The 25,016-nt window shown below is 37.3% G+C and overlaps 1 protein-coding gene across 1 annotated transcript in view; it reads right to left on the reverse strand.

The window, feature by feature from the left end:
* Positions 1-910: 910 nt before the first annotated feature.
* The window catches only part of LOC130277493 (mucin-5AC-like), a 33,266-nt gene continuing 9,160 nt past the window's right edge, over positions 911-25,016 (reverse strand). The window contains exons 17-48 of the mRNA XM_056528168.1: positions 24,961-25,013; positions 24,352-24,452; positions 23,672-23,823; positions 23,039-23,177; positions 22,753-22,863; positions 22,331-22,510; positions 21,782-22,021; positions 21,544-21,700; positions 21,283-21,411; positions 20,575-20,725; positions 20,447-20,490; positions 19,103-19,315; positions 9,384-18,374; positions 8,169-8,485; positions 7,799-7,973; positions 7,422-7,669; positions 6,877-7,060; positions 6,465-6,789; positions 6,119-6,297; positions 5,917-5,986; positions 5,714-5,826; positions 5,582-5,613; positions 5,329-5,506; positions 4,764-4,868; positions 4,635-4,675; positions 4,385-4,510; positions 4,194-4,292; positions 3,979-4,107; positions 3,296-3,335; positions 2,588-2,711; positions 1,163-2,261; positions 911-1,081 (exon numbers count right to left, since the gene is read on the reverse strand). Of these exons, the coding sequence (XP_056384143.1) occupies positions 911-1,081; positions 1,163-2,261; positions 2,588-2,711; positions 3,296-3,335; positions 3,979-4,107; positions 4,194-4,292; positions 4,385-4,510; positions 4,635-4,675; positions 4,764-4,868; positions 5,329-5,506; positions 5,582-5,613; positions 5,714-5,826; positions 5,917-5,986; positions 6,119-6,297; positions 6,465-6,789; positions 6,877-7,060; positions 7,422-7,669; positions 7,799-7,973; positions 8,169-8,485; positions 9,384-18,374; positions 19,103-19,315; positions 20,447-20,490; positions 20,575-20,725; positions 21,283-21,411; positions 21,544-21,700; positions 21,782-22,021; positions 22,331-22,510; positions 22,753-22,863; positions 23,039-23,177; positions 23,672-23,823; positions 24,352-24,452; positions 24,961-25,013 (14,416 nt within the window). The remainder of the gene's footprint in view (positions 1,082-1,162; positions 2,262-2,587; positions 2,712-3,295; positions 3,336-3,978; positions 4,108-4,193; positions 4,293-4,384; positions 4,511-4,634; positions 4,676-4,763; positions 4,869-5,328; positions 5,507-5,581; positions 5,614-5,713; positions 5,827-5,916; positions 5,987-6,118; positions 6,298-6,464; positions 6,790-6,876; positions 7,061-7,421; positions 7,670-7,798; positions 7,974-8,168; positions 8,486-9,383; positions 18,375-19,102; positions 19,316-20,446; positions 20,491-20,574; positions 20,726-21,282; positions 21,412-21,543; positions 21,701-21,781; positions 22,022-22,330; positions 22,511-22,752; positions 22,864-23,038; positions 23,178-23,671; positions 23,824-24,351; positions 24,453-24,960; positions 25,014-25,016) is intronic.

Below are 25,016 nucleotides of genomic sequence, written 5' to 3' on the forward strand. Positions count from 1 at the left end.
CTAAACTTTTGGAACACAATGCTCTCTTTTTCACTAGGCCATGCCCCTTTCCCGGTAAGCCATTTCATTTTCTCAAACAAAGCACCAAAGTGATTTTAATGTCTATCTTACATTATTATAAAACCTTTGATATGTCATAGAGACATATCAAAAGTTTTTATCGGTCGTGGTCTGAGGGTTTAGACTCTGACCAATTGTAAGAATGAGCTGGGAGAAGTTTGTGCTTTTCCCGTCCTTTCTCAGCTCTGTGTCACATGACCTGGATGGACTTGCAATGTTAATCTATGGAGTCTTCCACTTAGACCCTGACCGGTAAACACTTTTAACACATTCTTAAAACATGTCAAAAGTTGCCTTTTCCCCCCCATAGGTATGTGTAAATGTCTTTGGCACATAATAAAAGTGCTGCAAGTCATGTAGGCTAGTTTTTTGGCCATTTGCGCAGTTTCAGTAGTAAATTTGCCCAATTGTATTAATTTTGCCCTAAATGTTCAATATTGTTTGCATAAAGACTATAAAGGAATGATTGACGAAAACAAAATAGTCACTTGCTCAATATCATTTTAATAGATTTATAAGTACACCATAATTCATGAAATATTTGGACCCACAGTAAACAGGAACATTTACAAGGACAGCCTTCCCAGTATGGAGTAATTTCAGCTAAATTATATGTAAACCTTTAGACTGCAGACAATTACATCTCAGCATAATAAGGAGAACAGTAAACATTACCAGCAACTGTTATGGGATTAGTACAGCATTCAGAATTCCATCTGTGAATTCAATGATTTTCTCTGTTTTTCATATATATGTATATATATATATATATATATATATATATATATATATATATATAATCATTAGAGGAAAATGCTCTCTATTAATTTAAGGTAAATCAGATTATCTTTTACTTTGGTCTAATATAAGACTTTCCAGACTTTTTTTCCCCACTTTTTTTGTCAGTTGGATTGTTGGTGGTGTTGACTCCTTGATCTTTTTTATCTTGTGATTTTCCATCTTCATTACAATTTGACTGGGATTTGCTTTTTATATCAATTGGTTGTTTTGATGAATTTTTCTTTAATTTGAGAAATTAGATTAGAAGTTAATTTGTTTTCTTGGCCACTGTTCTTTTCTTACTATGGTTTGCTGTTGTCACCTCTTGGTCTTTGCTATCTTTAGAATCTGATTTGTTACTGTCATCAGAGTTTTTGCCTTTTTTGTCCTCGGGCTGCTTAGAAGTCTTTATCTGTTTATCTGTATTTCGAGGAACCTGCTTGGTTACTGGAGACACTTTAACCCCTTTATCTTTCATCTTCTTATCTACTGTCTCTTTAGAATCTGATTTGTAATTTTTTTCAGTACTGTCATTCTCCTGACTATTCTCTGTATGTTTGTCTTTTTTGTCTTGTTCCCATCTAGTAGTCTTCATTTGTTTAATTGTATTTCGAGGAACTTGCTTGGTTACTGGAGACACTTTAACCACTTTATCTTTCATCTTCTCATCTACTGTCTCTTTAGAATCTGATTTGTAATTTTGTTCAGTACTGTCATTCTCCTGACTATTCTCTGTATGTTTGTCTTTTTTGTCTTGTTCCCATCTAGTAGTCTTCATTTGTTTAATTGTATTTCGAGGAACTTGCTTGGTTACTGGAGACACTTTAACCGCTTTATCTTTCATCTTCTTATCTACTGTCTCTTTAGAATCTGATTTGTAATTTTTTTCAGTACTGTCATTCTCCTGACTATTCTCTGTATGTTTGTCTTTTTTGTCTTGTTCCCATCTAGTAGTCTTCATTTGTTTAATTGTAATTCGAGGAACCTGCTTGGTAACTGAAAACACTTCATCATCTTCCATCTTTTTATTTACTTTCTCTTTAGCATCTGATTTATTTTCAGAACTACTGTTCTCCTTACTGTTGTTTGTTTTTTTGTCTTTTTCATCCTTTTGCTGTCTAACAGTTTGTGCTGCTTTGCCTGTATGTGGAGGAACCTTCTTGGTTACTGGTTTCTTTTTATCATCATCCTCTTCTGTTTTCTTATCTGACTTGCTATGTCCAGAGCTGTTCTCTTCTGAGCTACTCTGTTTGTTTTCCTTTTTGCAAGTGGTGTCAGCACAGTTACAGCTCGTGACATTAATAAAAGAGTATTTTATTGTCTTTCCATTGGGACAAGTTAGGTCAATAGTAATCTTTTTTGTCTCTGTCTCTTGGCAACAAGCACATTTTTGCTCCATAGACTGAGATTTTGCAGAGTACCTGAAACATAATAGAATATGTTTGAATATGACAATGCAGAAAACCAAGTCAAAAAGTTATTAAAAAAAAGAACTAGAGATAGCCCACACAAAAAATGGCATATTATCCTACAGAAAAAATTTAAGTAATAATGAAACATGTGACAAATGTCACCATCATATGACAATTTTAGTCAGCATGCTTTGTAAGAGATCTCATACTTTTATATTGAATTATCAAGGATAGCATTCTGTTTTTAAAGTAATAAATTAATAAATCTGAGAAATTGATTATTTAGTAAGATACTTGTCTAGGTAAAAGCCAAATCGTATGAGTAGGCAACTTACATGGAATAGCTTTCACAGCTTCCTTTACAGTATGATATCTGAATAGGCTTAGCAGACTTGCAGCCATTTTGAAGTATGATGTTTTCCATCCCTACTTTCTGACACTTCTTTTCTTCTTTTACACCTTTAAGTAAAGCACAAGAGGGAAATTTATCAAACCATTTTTTTTTGCTGCAAAAAAATTGCACATTGTGGACCTTGCCATATTTGTCCAATAACTTGTCAAATACTTACCCTTCTCAATATTTTTGTAACGAGCCTAAAAAAGCAGGCAGTGTTTAGCAGGCAATGAAAGGCTATCTTCACAATCCTTTTTAGGGCCATAATTGTACTGCTCAAAAAACTGATTATTTTTTTTTTTTTAAATTAAAAAATGTGGCTGAATAAGTCTTTGATGATCTTCATAAATCTCTACTTCAATTTAAGACTGGCTTTTGAAACATCAGTCTTTAGAAATATTTAAAATGTATTTTATACTGTTCCTGAGAAAAATACACAGTCTTAACTGAGTACTGTTGACCTGTTGGCTTTAAATTATTGGGTTTGTATTAGAAAAGGTGAACATGGACAAGGAATTTGTATATGTACTCATAGCACTTTAGTTGTTCATCAGGCCCATAATGATGGGTAAAACTAGTTATGCTTGTGTGTGTTTATTAAGTAACTGTGTACTGTTTGCAGTCAATGTCTTCCAAATGGAATACTTACATGTTTCACAACATCCGTTGACATCTTTTCGAATGGTACCCTATAAAAAAAATATATATTAGCAACATTTATAATTTAGGATTTCTGGAAGGGGTATTCTGAGTTTCACAATGTATTCCCTATGCACAAAATAGGGAATAAGTGTTAAGTGTGAAATTGCCAGCAGTCTGACCACTGTGATCCCCCACAATCTCAAGAAAGGGGCCATGAGTCTTTATTTAAAATTGGCACGAGTAACACATGTGTGCTGCTGTTCAATACAGCCCTTGGAGCTGCCAGAGATGACTAAGTACTGCGTTCAGCCATTTCTGGCAGCTCCATAGACAATGGAGTGACGATACACATGCAAGACTTGTTGCTTCATTCAAAACAAAGACTGGGTGCTCCATTCTCAAGATCATGGGGGTCTGACCACTGAGGCACTTATCCCCTATCTTCTGCATAAGTGCTGTTAGTTGGAATACCCCTCTAAAGTGGACACTTACTCTAGAGCTTGAAGAAGTATTTGAGCAAAAACTATAGGAGGCTTATAGGTTATTTATTCTATTAAATTTATTCTTGGATGAATATTTTCTTCAGATAAGCCTATTGACTTCAATTATAAATCAATTAACATGTCCTAAACATCTGGGAACATGATAAGTAATTGAATGAATGTTCCCTAAATGTAGCAAAATACTTACTGGTACACATTCATCACGGTTCAGTTTCAGGCATAATAATTTGGATGCCACAGTTAAAAACTTGTCTTTCCTACGGATACACTCATATTTTGTACAGTTATCTTTATCGGGTGTCCATGATTGTCCAGGCTGTAAGAAAGCAAACATGAATGAGTGCGTGTTCATAAAATCCCTTTGAGAGTTCCATGGACATTGATGTTCATTACGGTGCTCACCTTGAGAAACTGAGTAGAGTTATCAGGCAGATCCATAATACACTCTGTCTGTTCACAAGTTCCACAGCATTTTCCTGGGACTTTTGTATATTTAAAGCCCTGAGGATAAAATAATATTGGCAATTTTAGGTCAACTGTGTGAATTTAAGATGCTTTATGAATGCTAATGGTTAATATTATCACTTCTATACCTGAGCACATTTTATGTCACATATGATTCGAGTGCAAGAAATAAAATGCGTTCCGTTTGTCTCAGTCTTATTTCCATCACACATACATGTTTCACAGGGATTTGAAGAGGGAACTAAGGCTCCAGGCTAGAACAAAAGAGAATACTTTCAAAAAAGTGGCATACATTATAGTAAAAATTGGCAAACAACGCTTGGTAAATTCTCTCTAAAACAGTATATGAATTTTATGAGCAGAGAAATTTTTTTGTACCTGATGTTCGGTTTTATTTTGTACACACACTTTTTTGGGTTCTGTAGAAAAATATATATTTCACAGTTTATAGATGGTGCAGACTGATTAAGTTAAATGATTAACAAGTAACTAGAATGGGATACACACCACATTTGTAGACTAGACAGCAGTCATTTGGACTCCTACTTGGCACAGCCTCATAGCCAGGCTTACAGACCTTTATAGTGTTGGCGCAAAGACTCACATTACAGCCTGACAAATGAAAAATATCAGATAAAGGATGAATCAATGTGTAATCGAATAGTCTCTGTATTTCTATAACATATGTAATGTTAGTATTGCTAAGTAAGTCTATATCTTGAGCTCAAAATTGTATCTATTGATGTAGAGTAGGTACAGGAGGAATCAATAGATAGTAACCTACTACTTACTATATGTAATGAAACATACTCTCAATTTCTTCAACAGGCATAATACTTAGTATTGGTAAGTATGTCCATATTTTAAGTTCAAAACTGTATCTATTGAATGGAAGGTTTCTGGTAGGACATCGTCTAAGTTCTTTGCATTTCGAGTTTAAGGCTGTGTTTACACTAGCCTTATATAAATGTGAACTTAGCTTAAAATAGATATTTTGAGATTTGAGTTTAAGTCTGGGTTTACACTAGTCTCAAATGTGAACCCCGCTAATAATGAATATTTAGGTACTTACGGCACTCAGTGACTTGGCAGCATGGATTAGATAGATCTGGTACAGAAACAGGCATATATCCTTTCTTGGTGCAGTTTTTACGGTTAGGTAAAGCGCACATTTTTTTGGTACACACAACACCCATCGATGCTTTATCACAGACACAAGTCTGGCAGTTACTGACCCAAGTTTCACCAGGCTAAAATTATACAAACAGTATCAGAAAATAGATCTAATAAATTAAAAACGTAGCAAAAGATAGTGTGTCCATTACCTCTCTGGGCATTCCATCAGGACCAGTACATCCTACACAAAAATGACAGAACAATTAGAACCATGGACAGATGAAGTGAGACTTAAATGATAGTAATCATAATAAAAAATGACTCTAGTGGTCAAAACGTACCACAAGTGGTTACGCATTTGTTGGAAATGGAGTTGAATTTAGTTTTTCCCTTGGGGCAGTAGCATCCTTCCATGAAGTCTTCTTTTGACTTGTTGAAATAGGCATCATTATATCTATAAGAGAGGCACATATTAATACAAAAAAGCGGGAAAACAAAACAATATCACACCTTGCTATGAAGCAATATAGCACTACATGCTTACTTGGAATTACAGGTAGGTTCTACTGCAGGACCACATGGATTGTACACCAGGTTTGAGGAACAGTTTGAAACTGTTTAAGAAAAGAAATAGATGGCGATCACAATTACAACACGTTGATGATAATACTTAAGATTCATTGGGCGAGAAAAATGTTTTGAAAAAATGGTGCCAAGATTTTTTGTGATCACAAGGTTTTACTTACAGCATAAACCATTGGTGCTGTCTCTCCAGTCTATACAGACACCTTGTGTTCCACAGAGCCTAGCATAGCTCTGTAAGTTAGAGCATAGAATGTCACCATCTGACTTAGAGCATCCATCAGTGAAACAGGCTTGATAGAAAGGTTCTGGGGGTACAACACTGTGGCATTTCGCAAAGACACTAAAAACAAATTGTAATGGTTATTGTTAAATATTATTGGATTTTCTAGTCTTCATATTATTGTTTTACCTCTATTTTGTATACAAACTCCATTTACTCTATTCTATTTCACATTACCATTACCTATTATTATGGCTTAGAAAGAATCACCCTTATCTTGTGTGTACCTGCTTAAGATAAGTTTGCAGACCTCAGGAGTTTCACAAGGTTCATCTGCCGCAGTCACATATTTAGTTGTCAAAGAGGTTGAAGGTCGTAGCGAGGTAGATGGAACTCCTGTCGAAACAGTGCGCGGAAGGCTGGACATAAGAGTAGAGAAGTATGGAAGAGTGGATTGGCTAGAAATAGTGGTTGGAGCACTTGTAGAGGAGGAGCTACAAGATGATGGGTTTTCATTCGGCGCTCCCCATTCCCCTGCCATCTGTGCACATGATGGTGCCAATTGTCCATTTGGAAGTATGCAGTCATCAACACGGTTATTGGAGCATTTTCCTATACATAAGAGAGATCATGTGTGTAAGAACCATTATATAAGAATAGGTATGTTTTCAACTTATTGAATTGACTCAAGATGCTTACCACAGTGGCCTTCAGTGTTACCAGAAAACTTGCTGATTGGAACTTTCACCGTAAAGCTAAGGACATTAAATGAGATGTATGCCCCAATTTCTGGGATCTCCACAATTACAAATATACTGGAGGATGAGATGGCTATGCCATTTTTGAAGACTGCTGGATATACTCTGTCATTATTTAAATATACCTTGAACAAAGAAAAAATTATAAATATTTACAAAATAAAATATATTGTACATTTAATCTTTAAAACCTAGAACAATCTAGAATTTCTGTCCCAAAGAAAATTAAATATATCATTTATAGTTTATTTACTTATAATAAGTGCAATTCCTACACACACAGTATATAAAACTGCAGTAATTGTAACATTGGAAATATTTGAAACAAAATGTTTACTTATGGGCACTTTCCTATAGACTTTTATAAAGCTCATTATTATTGCAAAAAACTGGCTCGTTTTATACCTATTTTTCTACTGATTTTTTTTGCTTAATTTTACACTGTGTGAACTTAGCCTTATATTGTATATGCGACCTCCTAATTACCTTATTGGCTATTCTTTTAATCAAAGTCTGAGATTCCACAACAACTGTTTCCGTTTTGTACATAATGCGAAGCCTCTTCACACAAGTTGGGTCCTCAGGGTCACAGGAGAAGTTGTCGATATAGACTCGGAAGTGATCAAAGACTGGATTTATTTGTTGCACCAGGACATATGTGCATCGGCCATTAAAATCATAGTAAGTACCATCAAAGGTGATATAATGAGAAGTTCCCCAACCACCACAAACACCTAAAAAAAGTTAAAAAGTCATGTCAGCAATTGCAGATTTTTTAAAATACATTTAAAATAAAGACATTATTATTATTATGCTGTATTTTATATTGTTTAGCAGAAGTTGTTAACTGCTTGAGGACTCACATTCACATTCCCTCTTGTAGCAGCAGCCACTGTTATCAAATATTTTCTTGGGCTGTAAGCGGTTGGCACAGACCACCTCTTGTAATGGTGCACATTGCTTCTTATGTATGGCTATGTTGTTTTTACCAACACATGTTGCCTCAGTACATTGGTCTATCATCCAGGTTTCATTCACCTACAGAATGGAAAGATGGTTAAATATTTTTGGCTATCAATGAGAAATGTGGCATATTGACATCTCTGAAGAGTCCTCTTGAGAGAGAAACATGTACTTTTTACAAAATACAATTTAGAAGAGCATCAGCTTAAAGAAATTATAAAACCTATGAATGGATGTAATTTGGAGAAAAAGAGACCAGATGAAACATACCATACGTGGAGGCATGACAGCACTGCACCCAGGCTGGACAGTGCTGGCAGAGCTAATACTTGATGCTGAAGTCTTAGTTTGAGCTGTCTTAGATGTCTTGATGCTTGTTACTGGTGTCTTAGGAGTGCTTGCTGTCTTTTTCGTGGTCATAGTACTTGTGCGAGCAGTTACTGTCTTAGGTGTCTTGGTACTGCTGGTGGCAGTTGGTACAGTAGAACTGTAACATTGTTCGCTGTATCTTTCTACCTTGCAGCTTTGACTGCATTTTGCATAGAAACACCAACCAGCATTATCAGTGGTGTTGTATATCACTTTCCCTGTGGAATAGAAGCATATACACATTAACAATTGCTAAAGAGAACTTATCCCAAACCCTCCACTGACATGAAGTTAGTTTGTAGCTCCATAATTGCTACCTGGCAAACCACATAATGAAAGAAGTGACATATGCCCTCACCAACAGCTATTGCACACATGCATGGCTTGGCTGAGTATGCATGTATTCATTGCCAAGCTCCTCTGAAATGCAACATGCCTGATCCTTTTTTTTTTCACATCTGCTGTTGGGGGAGAGCGAGGAGGACACCATGCACATGCATGCCAGTTTGGTCAATTCCTATCTTCTATTTATGCCCAGATTAAGGCTTGGTCATTCCTCAAATGCCCTGCTGCATTGAAGCAATTATCAGGGTACACATTGTTTACCACCTGTTTAAAAGATTGTTCTGTATTTTAAGCTAATGTATTTATTTATAAAAAGATTACATGGGTTATCTGGATACTAAAAAAAAACAACTTATATGCCTTTGGTCCCCTTGGCCTCTTGGGCTGCTACTGTCACTTCATTCATTCCTCAGCAGCCACGGCTACTTCCTATTTCAAAGACAAGCCATTCACTGAAAAAAAGGCCCACTCTGCCAATGACTGACTGCAGCAATTTCCCGCCTCACTCATTGATAGGCTGAGCAGGCTGTCACTACAGCAAGGAGCTCATCTTGGAAAAAAACCAGAGCTAAGGGGGATCGGAAAACATGACAGAAAGAGCCCCATAGATGAGGTGAGTAAATATGATTTTCTTGTGTTATCAGGCTGCCCTCAACAACAAAGTTTTTTTAGTCTCCAAATAACACCATTAAGATCATATTATACTATAAAAACTCAAGTTCTTGTTATTAGGTAAATATCTGTAAATACTTGTGCTATAGAAATACATACCTGGAGGCACCATAACTCCATTGATATTGCACATACATCGGGCTGTAGAAAAAGATTCAGTGTTTGCTGTTGATGGCCGAGAAGATGTTTTAACAGTGTGTTCAGTGCTCATTTTTCCTGAAGTTGGTAATGTTGATTGTTTTGTGGATTTTGGAGGTTGTTGAGAGCTCAATTTGGTGGTCACAGTTCCCTCAGATGTAGACTGTGTTGTAAAAACACCACGAGATGTTGCAGTTACTTCTGTAGACAATTTCGTAGGAGTTTTGAAGGCAGATGTGACTTTACCAGATTCAGTAGACATTTTAGTAGTTTTCATGGAGACAGGTTTATGTGAAGTGCTTTCCTCATGCTCAGATTCTGTGGTTGACCTCCTGAATGCTGTAGTTTCTTTTGGAGATGTGGCTTTAGAAGTGATTGGTTTTCCAGGAGTTGTTTTGTAAGCAGATGTGACTTTGCCAGATTCTGTAGACACTTTAGAGGTTTTAACAGGTTTTCCAGATGTCACATCTTCATGTTCAGATTCAGTAGTAGACCTACGGAATGCAGTACTTGGTATGGATGGTGTAACCTTTGCAGAAGTTATTTTACCAGTAGTTTTGAAGCCAGATGTCACTTTACCAGATTCAGTAGACATTTTAGTCGTTTTCATGGAGACAGGTTTATGTGACGTGCTTTCCTCATGCTCAGATTCTGTGGTTGACCTCCTGAATGCTGTAGTTTTTTTTGGAGATGTGGCTTTAGAAGTGATTGGTTTTCCACGAGTTGTTTTGTAAGCAGATGTGATTTTGCCAGATTCTGTAGACACTTTAGTAGTTTTCACAGGTTTTCCAGATGTCACATCTTCATGTTCAGATTCAGTAGTAGACCTACGGAATGTAGTACTTGGTTTGGATGGTGTTACCTTTGCAGAAGTTATTTTACCAGTAGTTTTGAAGGCAGATGTCACTTTGCCGGATTCAGTAGACATTTTAGTAGTTTTCATGGAGACAGGTTTATGTGAAGTGCTTTCCCCATGCTCAGATTCTGTGGTTGACCTCCTGAATGCTGTAGTTGCTTTTGGAGATGTAGCTTTAGAAGTGATTGGTTTTCCAGGAGTTGTTTTGTAAGCAGATGTGACTTTGCCAGATTCTGTAGACACTTTAGTAGTTTTCACAGGTTTTCCAGTTGTCACATCTTCATGTTCAGATTCAGTAGTGGACTTACGGAAAGCAGTACTTGGTATGGATGGTGTTATCTTGACAGAAGTTATTTTACCAGTAGTTTTGAAGGCAGATGTCACTTTACCAGATTCAGTAGACATTTTAGTAGTTTTCATGGAGACAGGTTTATGTGAAGTGCTTTCCTCATGCTCAGATTCTGTGGTTGACCTCCTGAATGCTGTAGTTTTTTTTGGAGATGTGGCTTTAGAAGTGATTGGTTTTCCACGAGTTGTTTTGTAAGCAGATGTGATTTTGCCAGATTCTGTAGACACTTTAGTAGTTTTCACAGGTTTTCCAGATGTCACATCTTCATGTTCAGATTCAGTAGTAGACCTACGGAATGTAGTACTTGGTTTGGATGGTGTTACCTTTGCAGAAGTTATTTTACCAGTAGTTTTGAAGGCAGATGTCACTTTGCCGGATTCAGTAGACATTTTAGTAGTTTTCATGGAGACAGGTTTATGTGAAGTGCTTTCCCCATGCTCAGATTCTGTGGTTGACCTCCTGAATGCTGTAGTTGCTTTTGGAGATGTAGCTTTAGAAGTGATTGGTTTTCCAGGAGTTGTTTTGTAAGCAGATGTGACTTTGCCAGATTCTGTAGACACTTTAGTAGTTTTCACAGGTTTTCCAGATGTCACATCTTCATGTTCAGATTCAGTAGTAGACCTACGGAATGCAGTACTTGGTATGGATGGTGTTATCTTGCCAGAAGTTATTTTACCAGTAGTTTTGAAGGCAGATGTCACTTTGCCGGATTCAGTAGACATTTTAGTAGTTTTCATGGAGACAGGTTTATGTGAAGTGCTTTCCTCATGCTCAGATTCTGTGGTTGACCTCCTGAATGCTGTAGTTTCTTTTGCAGATGTAGCTTTAGAAGTGATTGGTTTTCCAGGAGTTGTTTTGTGAGCAGATGTGACTTTGACAGATTCTGTAGACACTTTAGTAGTTTTCACAGGTTTTCCAGTTGTCACATCTTCATGTTCAGATTCAGTAGTGGACTTACGGAAAGCAGTACTTGGTATGGATGGTGTTATCTTGACAGAAGTTATTTTACCAGTAGTTTTGAAGGCAGATGTCACTTTACCAGATTCAGTAGACATTTTAGTCGTTTTCATGGAGACAGGTTTATGTGAAGTGCTTTCCTCATGCTCAGATTCTGTGGTTGACCTCCTGAATGCTGTGTTTTTTTTTGGAGATGTGGCTTTAGAAGTGATTGGTTTTCCACGAGTTGTTTTGTAAGCAGATGTGACTTTGACAGATTCTGTAGACACTTTAGTAGTTTTCACAGGTTTTCCAGATGTCACATCTTCATGTTCAGATTCAGTAGTAGACCTACGGAATGCAGTACTTGGTATGGATGGTGTTATCTTGACAGAAGTTATTTTACCAGTAGTTTTGAAGCCAGATGTCACTTTACCAGATTCAGTAGACATTTTAGTCGTTTTCATGGAGACAGGTTTATGTGACGTGCTTTCCTCATGCTCAGATTCTGTGGTTGACCTCCTGAATGCTGTAGTTTTTTTTGGAGATGTGGCTTTAGAAGTGATTGGTTTTCCACGAGTTGTTTTGTAAGCAGATGTGATTTTGCCAGATTCTGTAGACACTTTAGTAGTTTTCACAGGTTTTCCAGATGTCACATCTTCATGTTCAGATTCAGTAGTAGACCTACGGAATGTAGTACTTGGTTTGGATGGTGTTACCTTTGCAGAAGTTATTTTACCAGTAGTTTTGAAGGCAGATGTCACTTTGCCGGATTCAGTAGACATTTTAGTAGTTTTCATGGAGACAGGTTTATGTGAAGTGCTTTCCCCATGCTCAGATTCTGTGGTTGACCTCCTGAATGCTGTAGTTGCTTTTGGAGATGTAGCTTTAGAAGTGATTGGTTTTCCAGGAGTTGTTTTGTAAGCAGATGTGACTTTGCCAGATTCTGTAGACACTTTAGTAGTTTTCACAGGTTTTCCAGATGTCACATCTTCATGTTCAGATTCAGTAGTAGACCTACGGAATGCAGTACTTGGTATGGATGGTGTTATCTTGCCAGAAGTTATTTTACCAGTAGTTTTGAAGGCAGATGTCACTTTGCCGGATTCAGTAGACATTTTAGTAGTTTTCATGGAGACAGGTTTATGTGAAGTGCTTTCCTCATGCTCAGATTCTGTGGTTGACCTCCTGAATGCTGTAGTTTCTTTTGCAGATGTAGCTTTAGAAGTGATTGGTTTTCCAGGAGTTGTTTTGTGAGCAGATGTGACTTTGACAGATTCTGTAGACACTTTAGTAGTTTTCACAGGTTTTCCAGTTGTCACATCTTCATGTTCAGATTCAGTAGTAGAACTACGGAATGCAGTACTTGGTATGGATGGTGTTATCTTGCCAGAAGTTATTTTACCAGTAGTTTTGAAGGCAGATGTCACTTTGCCGGATTCAGTAGACATTTTAGTAGTTTTCATGGAGACAGGTTTATGTGAAGTGCTTTCCTCATGCTCAGATTCTGTGGTTGACCTCCTGAATGCTGTAGTTTCTTTTGCAGATGTAGCTTTAGAAGTGATTGGTTTTCCAGGAGTTGTTTTGTGAGCAGATGTGACTTTGACAGATTCTGTAGACACTTTAGTAGTTTTCACAGGTTTTCCAGTTGTCACATCGTCATGTTCAGATTTAGTAGTGGACTTACGGAAAGCAGTACTTGGTATGGATGGTGTTATCTTGACAGAAGTTATTTTACCAGTAGTTTTGAAGGCAGATGTGACTTTACCAGATTCAGTAGACATTTTAGTAGTTTTCATGGAGACAGGTTTATGTGAAGTGCTTTCCTCATGTTCAGATTCTGTGGTTGACCTCCTGAATGCTGTAGTTGCTTTTGGAGATGTGGCTTTAGGAGTGATTGGTTTTCCAGGAGTTGTTTTGTAAGCAGATGTGACTTTGCCAGATTCTGTAGACACTTTAGTAGTTTTAACAGGTTTTCCAGATGTCACATCTTCATGTTCAGATTCAGTAGTAGACCTACGGAATGCAGTACTTGGTTTGGATGGTGATATCTTGGCAGAAGTTATTTTACCAGTAGTTTTGAAGGCAGATGTCACTTTACCAGATTCAGTAGACATTTTAGTAGTTTTCATGGAGACAGGTTTATGTGAAGTGCTTTCCTCATGCTCAGATTCTGTGGTTGACCTCCTGAATACTGTAGTTGCTTTTGGAGATGTGGCTTTAGAAGTGATTGGTTTTCCAGGAGTTGTTTTGTAAGCAGATGTGACTTTGCCAGATTCTGTAGACACTTTAGTAGTTTTAACAGGTTTTCCAGATGTCACATCTTCATGTTCAGATTCAGTAGTGGACCTACGGAATGCAGTACTTGGTTTGGATGGTGTTGCCTTTGCAGAAGTTATTTTACTAGTAGTTTTGAAGGCAGATGTCACTTTACCAGATTCAGTAGACATTTTAGTAGTTTTCATGGAGACAGGTTTATGTGAAGTGCTTTCCTCATGCTCAGATTCTGTGGTTGACCTCCTGAATGCTGTAGTTTCTTTTGCAGATGTAGCTTTAGAAGTGATTGGTTTTCGAGGAGTTGTTTTGTAAGCAGATGTGACTTTGACAGATTCTGTAGACACTTTAGTAGTTTTCACAGGTTTTCCAGTTGTCACATCTTCATGTTCAGATTCAGTAGTGGACTTACGGAAAGCAGTACTTGGTATGGATGGTGTTATCTTGACAGAAGTTATTTTACCAGTAGTTTTGAAGGCAGATGTGACTTTACCAGATTCAGTAGACATTTTAGTAGTTTTCATGGAGACAGGTTTATGTGAAGTGCTTTCCTCATGTTCAGATTCTGTGGTTGACCTCCTGAATGCTGTAGTTGCTTTTGGAGATGTGGCTTTAGGAGTGATTGGTTTTCCAGGAGTTGTTTTGTAAGCAGATGGGACTTTGCCAGATTCTGTAGACACTTTAGTAGTTTTAACAGGTTTTCCAGATGTCACATCTTCATGTTCAGATTCAGTAGTAGACCTACGGAATGCAGTACTTGGTTTGGATGGTGATATCTTGGCAGAAGTTATTTTACCAGTAGTTTTGAAGGCAGATGTCACTTTACCAGATTCAGTAGACATTTTAGTAGTTTTCATGGAGACAGGTTTATGTGAAGTGCTTTCCTCATGCTCAGATTCTGTGGTTGACCTCCTGAATGCTGTAGTTGCTTTTGGAGATGTGGCTTTAGAAGTGATTGGTTTTCCAGGAGTTGTTTTGTAAGCAGATGTGACTTTGCCAGATTCTGTAGACACTTTAGTAGTTTTAACAGGTTTTCCAGATGTCACATCTTCATGTTCAGATTCAGTAGTAGACCTACGGAATGCAGTACTTGGTATGGATGGTGTTGCCTTTGCAGAAGTTATTTTACTAGTAGTTTTGAAGGCAGATGTGACTTTACCAGATTCAGTAGACATTTTAGTAGTTTTCATGGAGGCAGGTTTATGTGAAGTGCTTTCCTCATGCTCAGATTCTGTGGTTGACCTCCTGAATGCTGTAGTTTCTTTTGCAGATGTAGCTTTAGAAGTTATTGGTTTTCCAGGAGTTGTTTTGTAAGCAGATGTGACTTTGACAGATTCTGTAGACACTTTAGTAGTTTTCACAGGTTTTCCAGTTGTCGCATCTTCATGTTCAGATTTAGTAGTGGACTTACGGAAAGCAGTACTTGGTATGGATGGTGTTATCTTGACAGAAGTTATTTTACCAGTAGTTTTGAAGGCAGATGTGACTTTACCAGATTCAGTAGACATTTTAGTAGTTTTCATGGAGACAGGTTTATGTGAAGTGCTTTCCTCATGCTCAGATTCTGTGGTTGACCTCCTGAATGCTGTAGTTGCTTTTGGAGATGTGGCTTTAGGAGTGATTGGTTTTCCAGGAGTTGTTTTGTAAGCAGATGTGACTTTGCCAGATTCTGTAGACACTTTAGTAGTTTTAACAGGTTTTCCAGATGTCACATCTTCATGTTCAGATTCAGTAGTAGACCTACGGAAAGCAGTACTTGGTTTGGATGGTGTTATCTTGCCAGAAGTTATTTTACCAGTAGTTTTGAAGGCAGATGTCACTTTACCAGATTCAGTAGACATTTTAGTAGTTTTCATGGAGACAGGTTTATGTGACGTGCTTTCCTCATGCTCAGATTCTGTGGTTGACCTCCTGAATGCTGTAGTTGCTTTTGGAGATGTGGCTTTAGAAGTGATTGGTTTTCCAGGAGTTGTTTTGTAAGCAGATGTGACTTTGCCAGATTCTGTAGACACTTTAGTAGTTTTAACAGGTTTTCCAGATGTCACATCTTCATGTTCAGATTCAGTAGTAGACCTACGGAAAGCAGTACTTGGTTTGGATGGTGTTATCTTGCCAGAAGTTATTTTACCAGTAGTTTTGAAGGCAGATGTCACTTTACCAGATTCAGTAGACATTTTAGTAGTTTTCATGGAGACAGGTTTATGTGACGTGCTTTCCTCATGCTCAGATTCTGTGGTTGACCTCCTGAATGCTGTAGTTGCTTTTGGAGATGTGGCTTTAGAAGTGATTGGTTTTCCAGGAGTTGTTTTGTAAGCAGATGTGACTTTGCCAGATTCTGTAGACACTTTAGTAGTTTTAACAGGTTTTCCAGATGTCACATCTTCATGTTCAGATTCAGTAGTAGACCTACGGAATTTAGTACTTGGTATGGATTGTGTTGCCTTTGCAGAAGTTATTTTACTAGTAGTTTTGAAGGCAGATGTCACTTTACCAGATTCAGTAGACATTTTAGTAGTTTTCATGGAGACAGGTTTATGTGAAGTGCTTTCCTCATGCTCAGATTCTGTGGTTGACCTCCTGAATGCTGTAGTTGCTTTTGGAGATGTAGCTTTAGGAGTGATTGGTTTTCCAGGAGTTGTTTTGTAAGCAGATGTGACTTTGAAAGATTCTGTAGACACTTCAGTAGTTTTCACAGGTTTTCCAGATGTCACATCTTCATGTTCAGATTCAGTAGTAGACCTACGGAATGCAGTACTTGGTATGGATGGTGTTACTTTGGCAGAAGTTATTTTACCAGTAGTTTTGAAGGCAGATGTCACTTTACCAGATTCAGTAGACATTTTAGTAGTTTTCATGGAAACGGTTTTACCTGAAGCAGTGGATAATACTTTTATAGTTGAAATGGGCCTTTGTGTAGACAGTGATTTTGTCATTTGGCTAGTCATTTCAAGTGGCGCAGTAAATATTGTAGTTTTTGTTATCTTTGGTGTGTATGTTTTTACATCTTCTTCAGTTGTTATCTTTTTAAAAGCTGTAGTTGACTTTGCATGTGGTGAGGTAGATAACAAAGTTTCCTTGTTCTTTGTTGTATGAGGTAGACTAACAGTAACTTTTGAAGATGGGGTTACATGTTTGGTGCTCATTGAATGTTTTGTAGAAGTAGGTATACCCACTGTTGATGCACATCCGGAACAACAGTACACTCGAATTTCATAATTATAGCAATAAGGAAATGGGCCAGTTTGTTCCTCATTCCGGCAAACAAGACCGATACTGACATTACACTGCACATTTTGTTGCAGTTCTTCTAGGGGGATATCTGGAAGATCAGCAGATCTACACTGAATATTAGAAGGTTCTTGGCAGATTTTTAATCCTGAATTTCTAATGTTTCCATAGGTTTCAAAGTCACCATTTTTCTCAGAATCAGGAAAGCTTACATCAAACCATTGAGACCACTTACAAACTGGTATGCAATTTTCTTTACTTGATGTGGTTGGTAATCCAGTGGTTTGTGTACTAAACTGAGTTGAATACTTAGCTGTTAAGGGTATTTTAGATGTCATTGTTGTATGAGCTCCCATTTTGGTAGTTTTTGTGAACTGTGGTTTTGTTGAAGAAGTTTCAAAATGTTTTGTTGTGTGAACTTTTGCAGTTGATGGAGCCTGGGTGCTAGATATTTTACAGTCCTCCATGGAGCAACAAAGGATTTGTACTTGATAGTTATAACAAAGGGGGAAATTCTTTATCTGATCTTTATTATTGCAAATAAGACCATGGGTGACATTACAGGTAACTATTTGGCCAACTTCTTCAATGGTTTTATTTGGAAATCTTTCAGCTCTACAAATAATGTCCTCTGGTTTTTGGCATATCTTGTTTCCAACAGCTCTAATGTTCTCTATGGTTTCAAAGTCTCCATCTGATGTAATAATACTGGGGAAATGAACATCTAGCCATGATGTCCAAGTGCACATCTCTATCTTACATGGAGTAGTGTGAGTTGCTTTAGGTTTGGTTGAAGAAGGCTTGATGGTTTTTGTGATTGTCTGTTTAGTGGATGTCTTATGTGTTGTTTTCATAGATGATATTGCATTTAATGTCCCCGTTGGTGGTACAGATGCTGTAATTGTAGTCTTTGCAGATTTTGTTGTCAATGTGATCTTTGTGGAAGAAGTTACAGGAGGTTTTGTAGAGGCAGAAGATTCCCCACATGGAACAAAGCTACAGCAGAGTATACGGATCTCATAATTGAAACATAGTTGAGAGAATTGGTCTCGATTGTAGCACACAAGTCCAACTGATGTATTGCATTCTATTATCTGACCCAAGTCTGCAACAGGGATTTTAGGAAACTTTTGAGCACGGCATTGCACTTTAGAAGGAACTTTGCATACAGAATAGCCCTTTTTTCTGATATTCTCAAAGGTTTCAAAATCTCCTTCATTCTCTCCATATTTTGGACAGGTGACGTCATACCATGTTGACCACTTGCACACTTCTTTGAGGCAGGATACAGAAGTTGGAGACATTGGCCCTGTAAAAGAAATAACAGAAATGGTTAAATTAGCATACATTAGTATACAATAAGCTTATAGCTCATAAAATATTGTTGTCCAAACCATGAGTAAAATACATAAAAGAAAGACTATGGGTGTACTCAAAGGTGTTAAATTATAACTGTCATTAAAAACAACTTTTGACATGTTGATCTGTCCATTGCTCTGCATAGACTTATATGCAGATAAATATATACGGATCTCTTATGCCAGCTGGGGAGTGGATCACAATGCCACCCACTTCTCTGACTAATACCTCACAATCACAGTGGGTCTCAGGAGTGAGACCTAGCGTGATCAACTTTTGACATGTCTGATCGACATGTCAAAAGTTGTTTTTAATGACATTGACGTTTATGAATTTTTTACATATACAAATAAAATGTGGGGTCAATAGTAAAGTAAAAAGTAAAATTTAAATTAATTTTTCTGACCACTTCTGGAAAAACTGCATTTTTGCGTAGATTTCAATAATACATATGTAGAGATATGGGGAAAACTTGGGGACATACCCAAGCTATCAGGTTAAAATACAATTTGTGGGTTTGTTCAGGATTCTTCTTGCAATTTGCTATCATTTTGACATAAAGTGTTACATATGCCAATGCTAAACTGTCAGGATGGGGTTGGTACATCTGGACCACAGTATGCATTGTTACAGGTCAACAGGTATATGAATCATAGAAAATATCAAATAACTTAATACCTGTTGTAGAGATATTCAATGGGATTTTACTGGTTGTATCAAAATGGAAGGTTGTGGCAGGTGCTTTGGTGGTGGAAACACAAGGGTAGACATTTCTTGTTATGGTTCCGTTGGATGAGCATGTGGCTGTAATGCATCCTCCAATTCCATCAGTAGTGTTGTAGATGACATCTCCATAGTTGTACTTCATATTTCCATAGTAACAGTAACATGCTGTGAATAAAATATTTTTTTTTATCTATTTGTTTTATTTATATAGCTACAACATTTTCCATAGCACTGTACAGATATTTTTTATTACACACATTAGTGCCTGTTCCCATTGGGGCTCATAATAAAAATTGTAAATTACACTTAAATTAAATCAAATTAAAACTGTCGGGATGATATACTAATATGATCCTGACTCTTTCCTCGGCTTTTGCTCCCAAATTGTGTCTCTGTTTTATTCATGAAACTTAAAAAAGGGGCATGACTGCAGAGAAAAACAGGCATGTTCCCAAAAAAGGGGCATGGCCCCAAAGGTTTAAAAAAAAATGTCTGTTAAGTCTTGGTTTTACTTCTAGGACTCTCACAGACCAGGGAAATGGGTTGCCACTGCTTTGCAATCCAGGAAAGAGGGCATGAGGAGGCCACACATGCATGTGGATTTCATTGGAGTGAATCTTGTGAATATGTCATAACAGTGTGTCACAAAGGAATACCTATTTTAATAAGCAATCTAGGTAAAGCTGATGTTTTGTAATAAGCATGCCACAGAAACAGTCTGTGCACTGCTCCTTTATGTTAAATAAAATAGCATTTAAACAGCCTTACAGTACCAGACATACAGTGATCAGTGCTGTTAGTACAGCCATTTTTTGTAGTTTCAAGCCACCGACAAAGCACGATTGTGTCCTGGTATCTAAAGGCGGAACATAAGGGCGTCCACATGAGCCCTTGGACTGCAGGTTGTGCACCCCTGCTCTTTACCTATGTTCCTGGCTATACTTGTTCCTAGTCTGGGTAAGACTGATGGTTATGTCCTAGGCATGACAAAGGGACTATTTTGCCTGGATTGCACCTTAAAATAGCATTGCTATAGGTCTTCAAATTAAATTAAATTGCCCCCTATAACACTGCCATTATTAAATTGTAGCTGTCATAAAACAATTTCTTTCTTTCTAAAGTATGAAGCCGCTGACAAAGCATGTCTATTTCTTGATGTCTGGTGACCGTGGGCCGCAGTTCATGCACCCCTGCTCTTCAAGTATGTCCCTGGCCATACCTATGATGCCATACCTATGAAAGACAGCCTTTTTGTTTAAGATGAGAATATACTAAAGTTCACAATGTAACTCTTACCTCTGACATCCATCTGACAACGACGCCCTTTCTTTGTGCAGATACTGAAAAATAAATAAGTATTTTTAGGATGATAGCCACCACAAAAAAAGCTAAATGTTCCACTCACAAATAATGTGGGAAATTACCATGATTCACAGTTTTTGTAGGAGGGGACCATAGCTCCAACATTGTAACGTTTGCCATTGTCATCATAACAACCACAATTTGCCTGAGCGACACACTTCATAAGGTCTTCATCAAAGAAAGGTCGTTCCTTGGGGCATTTTGGATAACATCCTAAAATTGAATAGCAAGAATTAGTTAGAACAATGTAGGTTCTGAATTTATTACAATTATGGCATCATTGGGAGGAGATCATGTAATATAGTGCTGTGTGGCTGGGTTCCCTCAGATACATACATAGTTTCAGCAACATGATAATAAGTAGTGTTGATCACGAATATTCGTAATGCAATTTTTTATCGCGAATATAGGCACTTAACGATTTCTCAAATATTTAGAATATAGTGCTATATATTCGTAATGACGAATATTCAGGGTTTTTTTTTTTTGTTTGTTTTTTCACATGCAAATTTTTATGTGAATTTTTATGCAAATTTTCCATACAAATATTCACATGGAACAAAAAGTGAACGAACATAGCAAATTTCGTAAACATAGGACTAATAATCGTCAATATATTTGCGAAATATCGCAAATTAGAATATGGCCTCTGCCACTCATCACTAATAGTAAGTAGTAGATCACTGGTGGAGAAACTGTCTTATGTTAGGGGGTTAGACAATAGAAGAATGAACCTAATATAACACAGGGCATATACCAGATAAACTTACCCTCTAATCCAGGTAGATTGTTAATGCACTGACCACTTGGGTTCCTACAGGTCTTCATGCAGGGAGCTCCACAGGGCTTATAGTGCCACTCACACTCTCCTTCAGGGTTATAGTAATCACAAAATAGGGCTGGAAATAACAACATTGAACCAGTTTAAAAATCATAAAATATTAGAAAACATTATTATATGCTATCATGCATTTTTTTAACTAGATTATTCGATTTCTGGAATACTCATTTTGAAGATTGAAACAACTTACGGCAAATCTCAGGGGTTCTCCATGATACACAAATTCCTGCTTGACTGCAGGCAGCAGCATAAGCGGCAACGGCGGTACAATAGCATTCACAGTCTCCACCAGAATCACAAGCACATGTGTCACTGATACAGTCCTCTTGGTAAGGAGTAGGGTCAACCTAAAAGTTAAATATAGTAAGGTTTGTAGTACTTTGATACTGGAGGGAGAAATGTCAAGTAAAAACTAATATATCTCTTACTTTGGAATGACACTTAGAGAAGCTGGGGCCCATGATAATGCTGCAGTGCTTCTGGGACCAGGACTGACGGTATGGATTGGCAAGACAAGGGTCCCGTACAGGCAGAGCATCAGGGCATGTGGGGGCAGCTTTCCAGCTGTTCCCAAACTCTTGAATATTGACAACCACTGATTGACTTCTTGTGGTAAAGTCATTGGATACACTACCATCATAGTTACCACAAAGACCACAAACATGTCCCTGGTGGGAAGAAAAGAAAAAGATGAAGTCAAACAACAGCTAGTTAAGGCATGTCATGCATTTTCTGGAATTTTTTGTTCCTCTCAATTGTTTTTCAGAGGGAAGTCCTGTGAAGGATTTCTCCACTTAATAGCAAATGGGATGAAACAAACTAAAACTGGGTCCTTTCTTTCCATTATCACAATAGCAGTCGCATGGTGCATTCTCCCTTCACAGTAGCATCGTACAAAAGATAAACTTTGTAATATTTGATATGTTTTACCAAAAATGAACATATTAAAGGTCTGACCAATATGAGAGACTGCTTACCTTGAATTTTGGGCTTAGCTTGATTAACATACTAGTCTTCTTGTCCCACATGAGACTCAATCCATTTTTGGCTTCGATCACAAGGTAAATACCCATCTGCCTAACTTGGTAGGGGACTTCACTGCCAATGTCCCTTTCCACTACTTCATATGATCCTTCACTCAGTTTCAGTTCAAAGTTCTGATGAGAACAAGAAACATTAAAATTATACATTTTGAGCATTATTAATACAATGAGGTAAAAACCGTTCCCTAATGCCTCATGCATATTGGTCCTTTGAGATTTCACGTGGCAATGTAAACAGCTTTTATTGTAGATGCATTTGCCATTAAAACAAGTTTAGTGTGAAAAGTTTTTGGATAAAACAAAAAATTGTGGTACAAGATGTAATAATGAAGTGAAGATAACTACTTAAGACTCACCCCAAGGAAAAGCTTTATAGCTTTAGAACAAGTGGCTCCGGTTGTCCCACATGGGATGTTTTCAGTGATGACTCGAAATGAGCCATTTCCAGAGTTGGATGAGCAATAATCCTATAGAAAACACAGGATAGAAATGAGGTACAAAACTACTACTACTTTGTCCAGCCTTGACACTTTAATATTTTTGCAAATGAATGTAATAAATTAACATATATGACATGAAGTTGTGTGATAAAGATCTTCATAACTAAGTGCATTGGAAAGTTTTGTAAAACTTTTCCAGTACCTGAGTCAGCGTATATTCACAGTCTCCACTAAAATCGAAGCGCTTGCCATCAAAGGTTACATAGTGTCCTTCACCATAAACAACGCAGGTCATGTGACACTCCTTCTTCGTACACTGCCACTTTCTATTTTTGCAAGTGCTAAAAAGATTTTAAAAAAGGTATTTAAAGTGACTACATTGTAAAAGTCTTTCTTGTCAAAATATACAAATGCAATACAGTAGAGTTCTTATTTTAAAGATAAGAAAAATATGTTCTTAAACAAATAACGTGGTACCAGGTAAGTTAAAAGAAATCTATGAAAAAAAAGATACATTTATTGGCCAACCAAAAAAGTTATCTAAGCTTTTAGAGCACTGAGGCCCCTTTATCAGGAATGTTTAGTAAACTCTGAAAGCTTATAAGAATATTTTATATGGTTAACCTGTAAGTGAGTCACTCCTAGGATAATTTTGTATTTTTTAATACAAAAGTATTTAATGTTACATTTATCTGTTCTCATACAAATGAATAAGTCTCTACTTCCACCTTTTGGATGCTTTGTATATTACATATAAAGATTTGATGGCTGTGTTGGGAGCTGAGCTAAGCAAGTATATACAAGTCATTAGATCTTAATCCGCATATTTCCTTACCATTTGTTACAGTCTTGCTGAATGGTTTCTTCACTTTGGTAAATTTCGCCATTGTGGACACATGGACACTCTTCCTCAGGAATACAACTGCCATTATTACTAAGTACAAGGCCATCCAAACATACGCAACCTGAAGCACACTGAATACTCAACTGTGGGTACAAGAAACACAAGTTACATACATTGTAACAGATTTCTTTAATCCAATAGAACGGTCTTTCCAAACAAGGACCATAAATGCACATGTATTCTAGAGCAACAATTGGACGCATTTGATGCAGTTTACATTGATGATTGTACAAGCTGTGTTTACACATTGCATATTAATGATTTTTTGCCATGATTCAACAAAATAGAGAAAAAGTTTTTACAGCAATTGTGAAATCTGTACCATAAATTTTGTAAATCATGGCAAAAAAGCAGCCTTACCGTGATGCAGTAATGCAACATGTGAACACAGTTTTAAGAGGTACAATCATATTGATGTTTTAAATGATGGGATCATGGGTACCATGGATCCACAGTTAGAGGTAATACTCACTGTGAATGATAAAAGGACTTAGTAAAAGCAGTAGTGACCAGTTGCATGCAAAGTAATGTGAAAGCCGGATAATAATTGGAGGGGGGAGGGGGGGGGGACTTAACTCGTTATTTCCCAGTATAAGATATTAGTTACTTACGCATTCCAAGTCTAGGGTTTGACATGTTTTTTGACACTCGGCTCCTTTTCCTCCTTTTGAGGCATTGCCACAGTCAAAATAAACCATATTTGCAGGGCACACTGAAAAAATAAGAGTGATGTCAGACTACACAGTCTTACATGTGCTGAAGATTTAATAGCCACTGGAAGACATTATGGCAAAGTTTGCACTTTATATTTACTTATGTTCTTTAGCTAGCCACATACATTAGATGAAGTCATCTAAACCCAATGAGTTTGTGGGATCTGCCTCCTGACTCTTCCCCGATGACAGATATCAGGGCATGTTGGAATTAAAGATTTATGTCATGTTCATTTCTTTCAGCTACTTGGTGTCTGGCAGTGGCTTTCTCCCCTCTCCCAATTCAGAATACCCACATGCCTGACCAAGCCAAGCATTCATGCATATGAGGGCATCGGAAAAGATAACAGTTGGCCAAACAAACCAACAATCTACAGTATCTAATAAGTATGGTCAGCATTTCCAATACCCCACAATTATTGCTATGTATGTGAAGAATGAAAGAGCATATTGTTAAAAAAGTTAACCACAAGAAACCAAGAAACATTTTATATATACTATAGTTACCTTCAGTGCTTGGTGTTTTGCCAACGCAGTGTAGTCTGCCATTTTGGCATGTGCTG

Source organism: Hyla sarda, chromosome 6, assembly GCF_029499605.1.
Source record: "Hyla sarda isolate aHylSar1 chromosome 6, aHylSar1.hap1, whole genome shotgun sequence".
Classification (NCBI taxonomy): Eukaryota; Metazoa; Chordata; class Amphibia; order Anura; family Hylidae; genus Hyla; species Hyla sarda.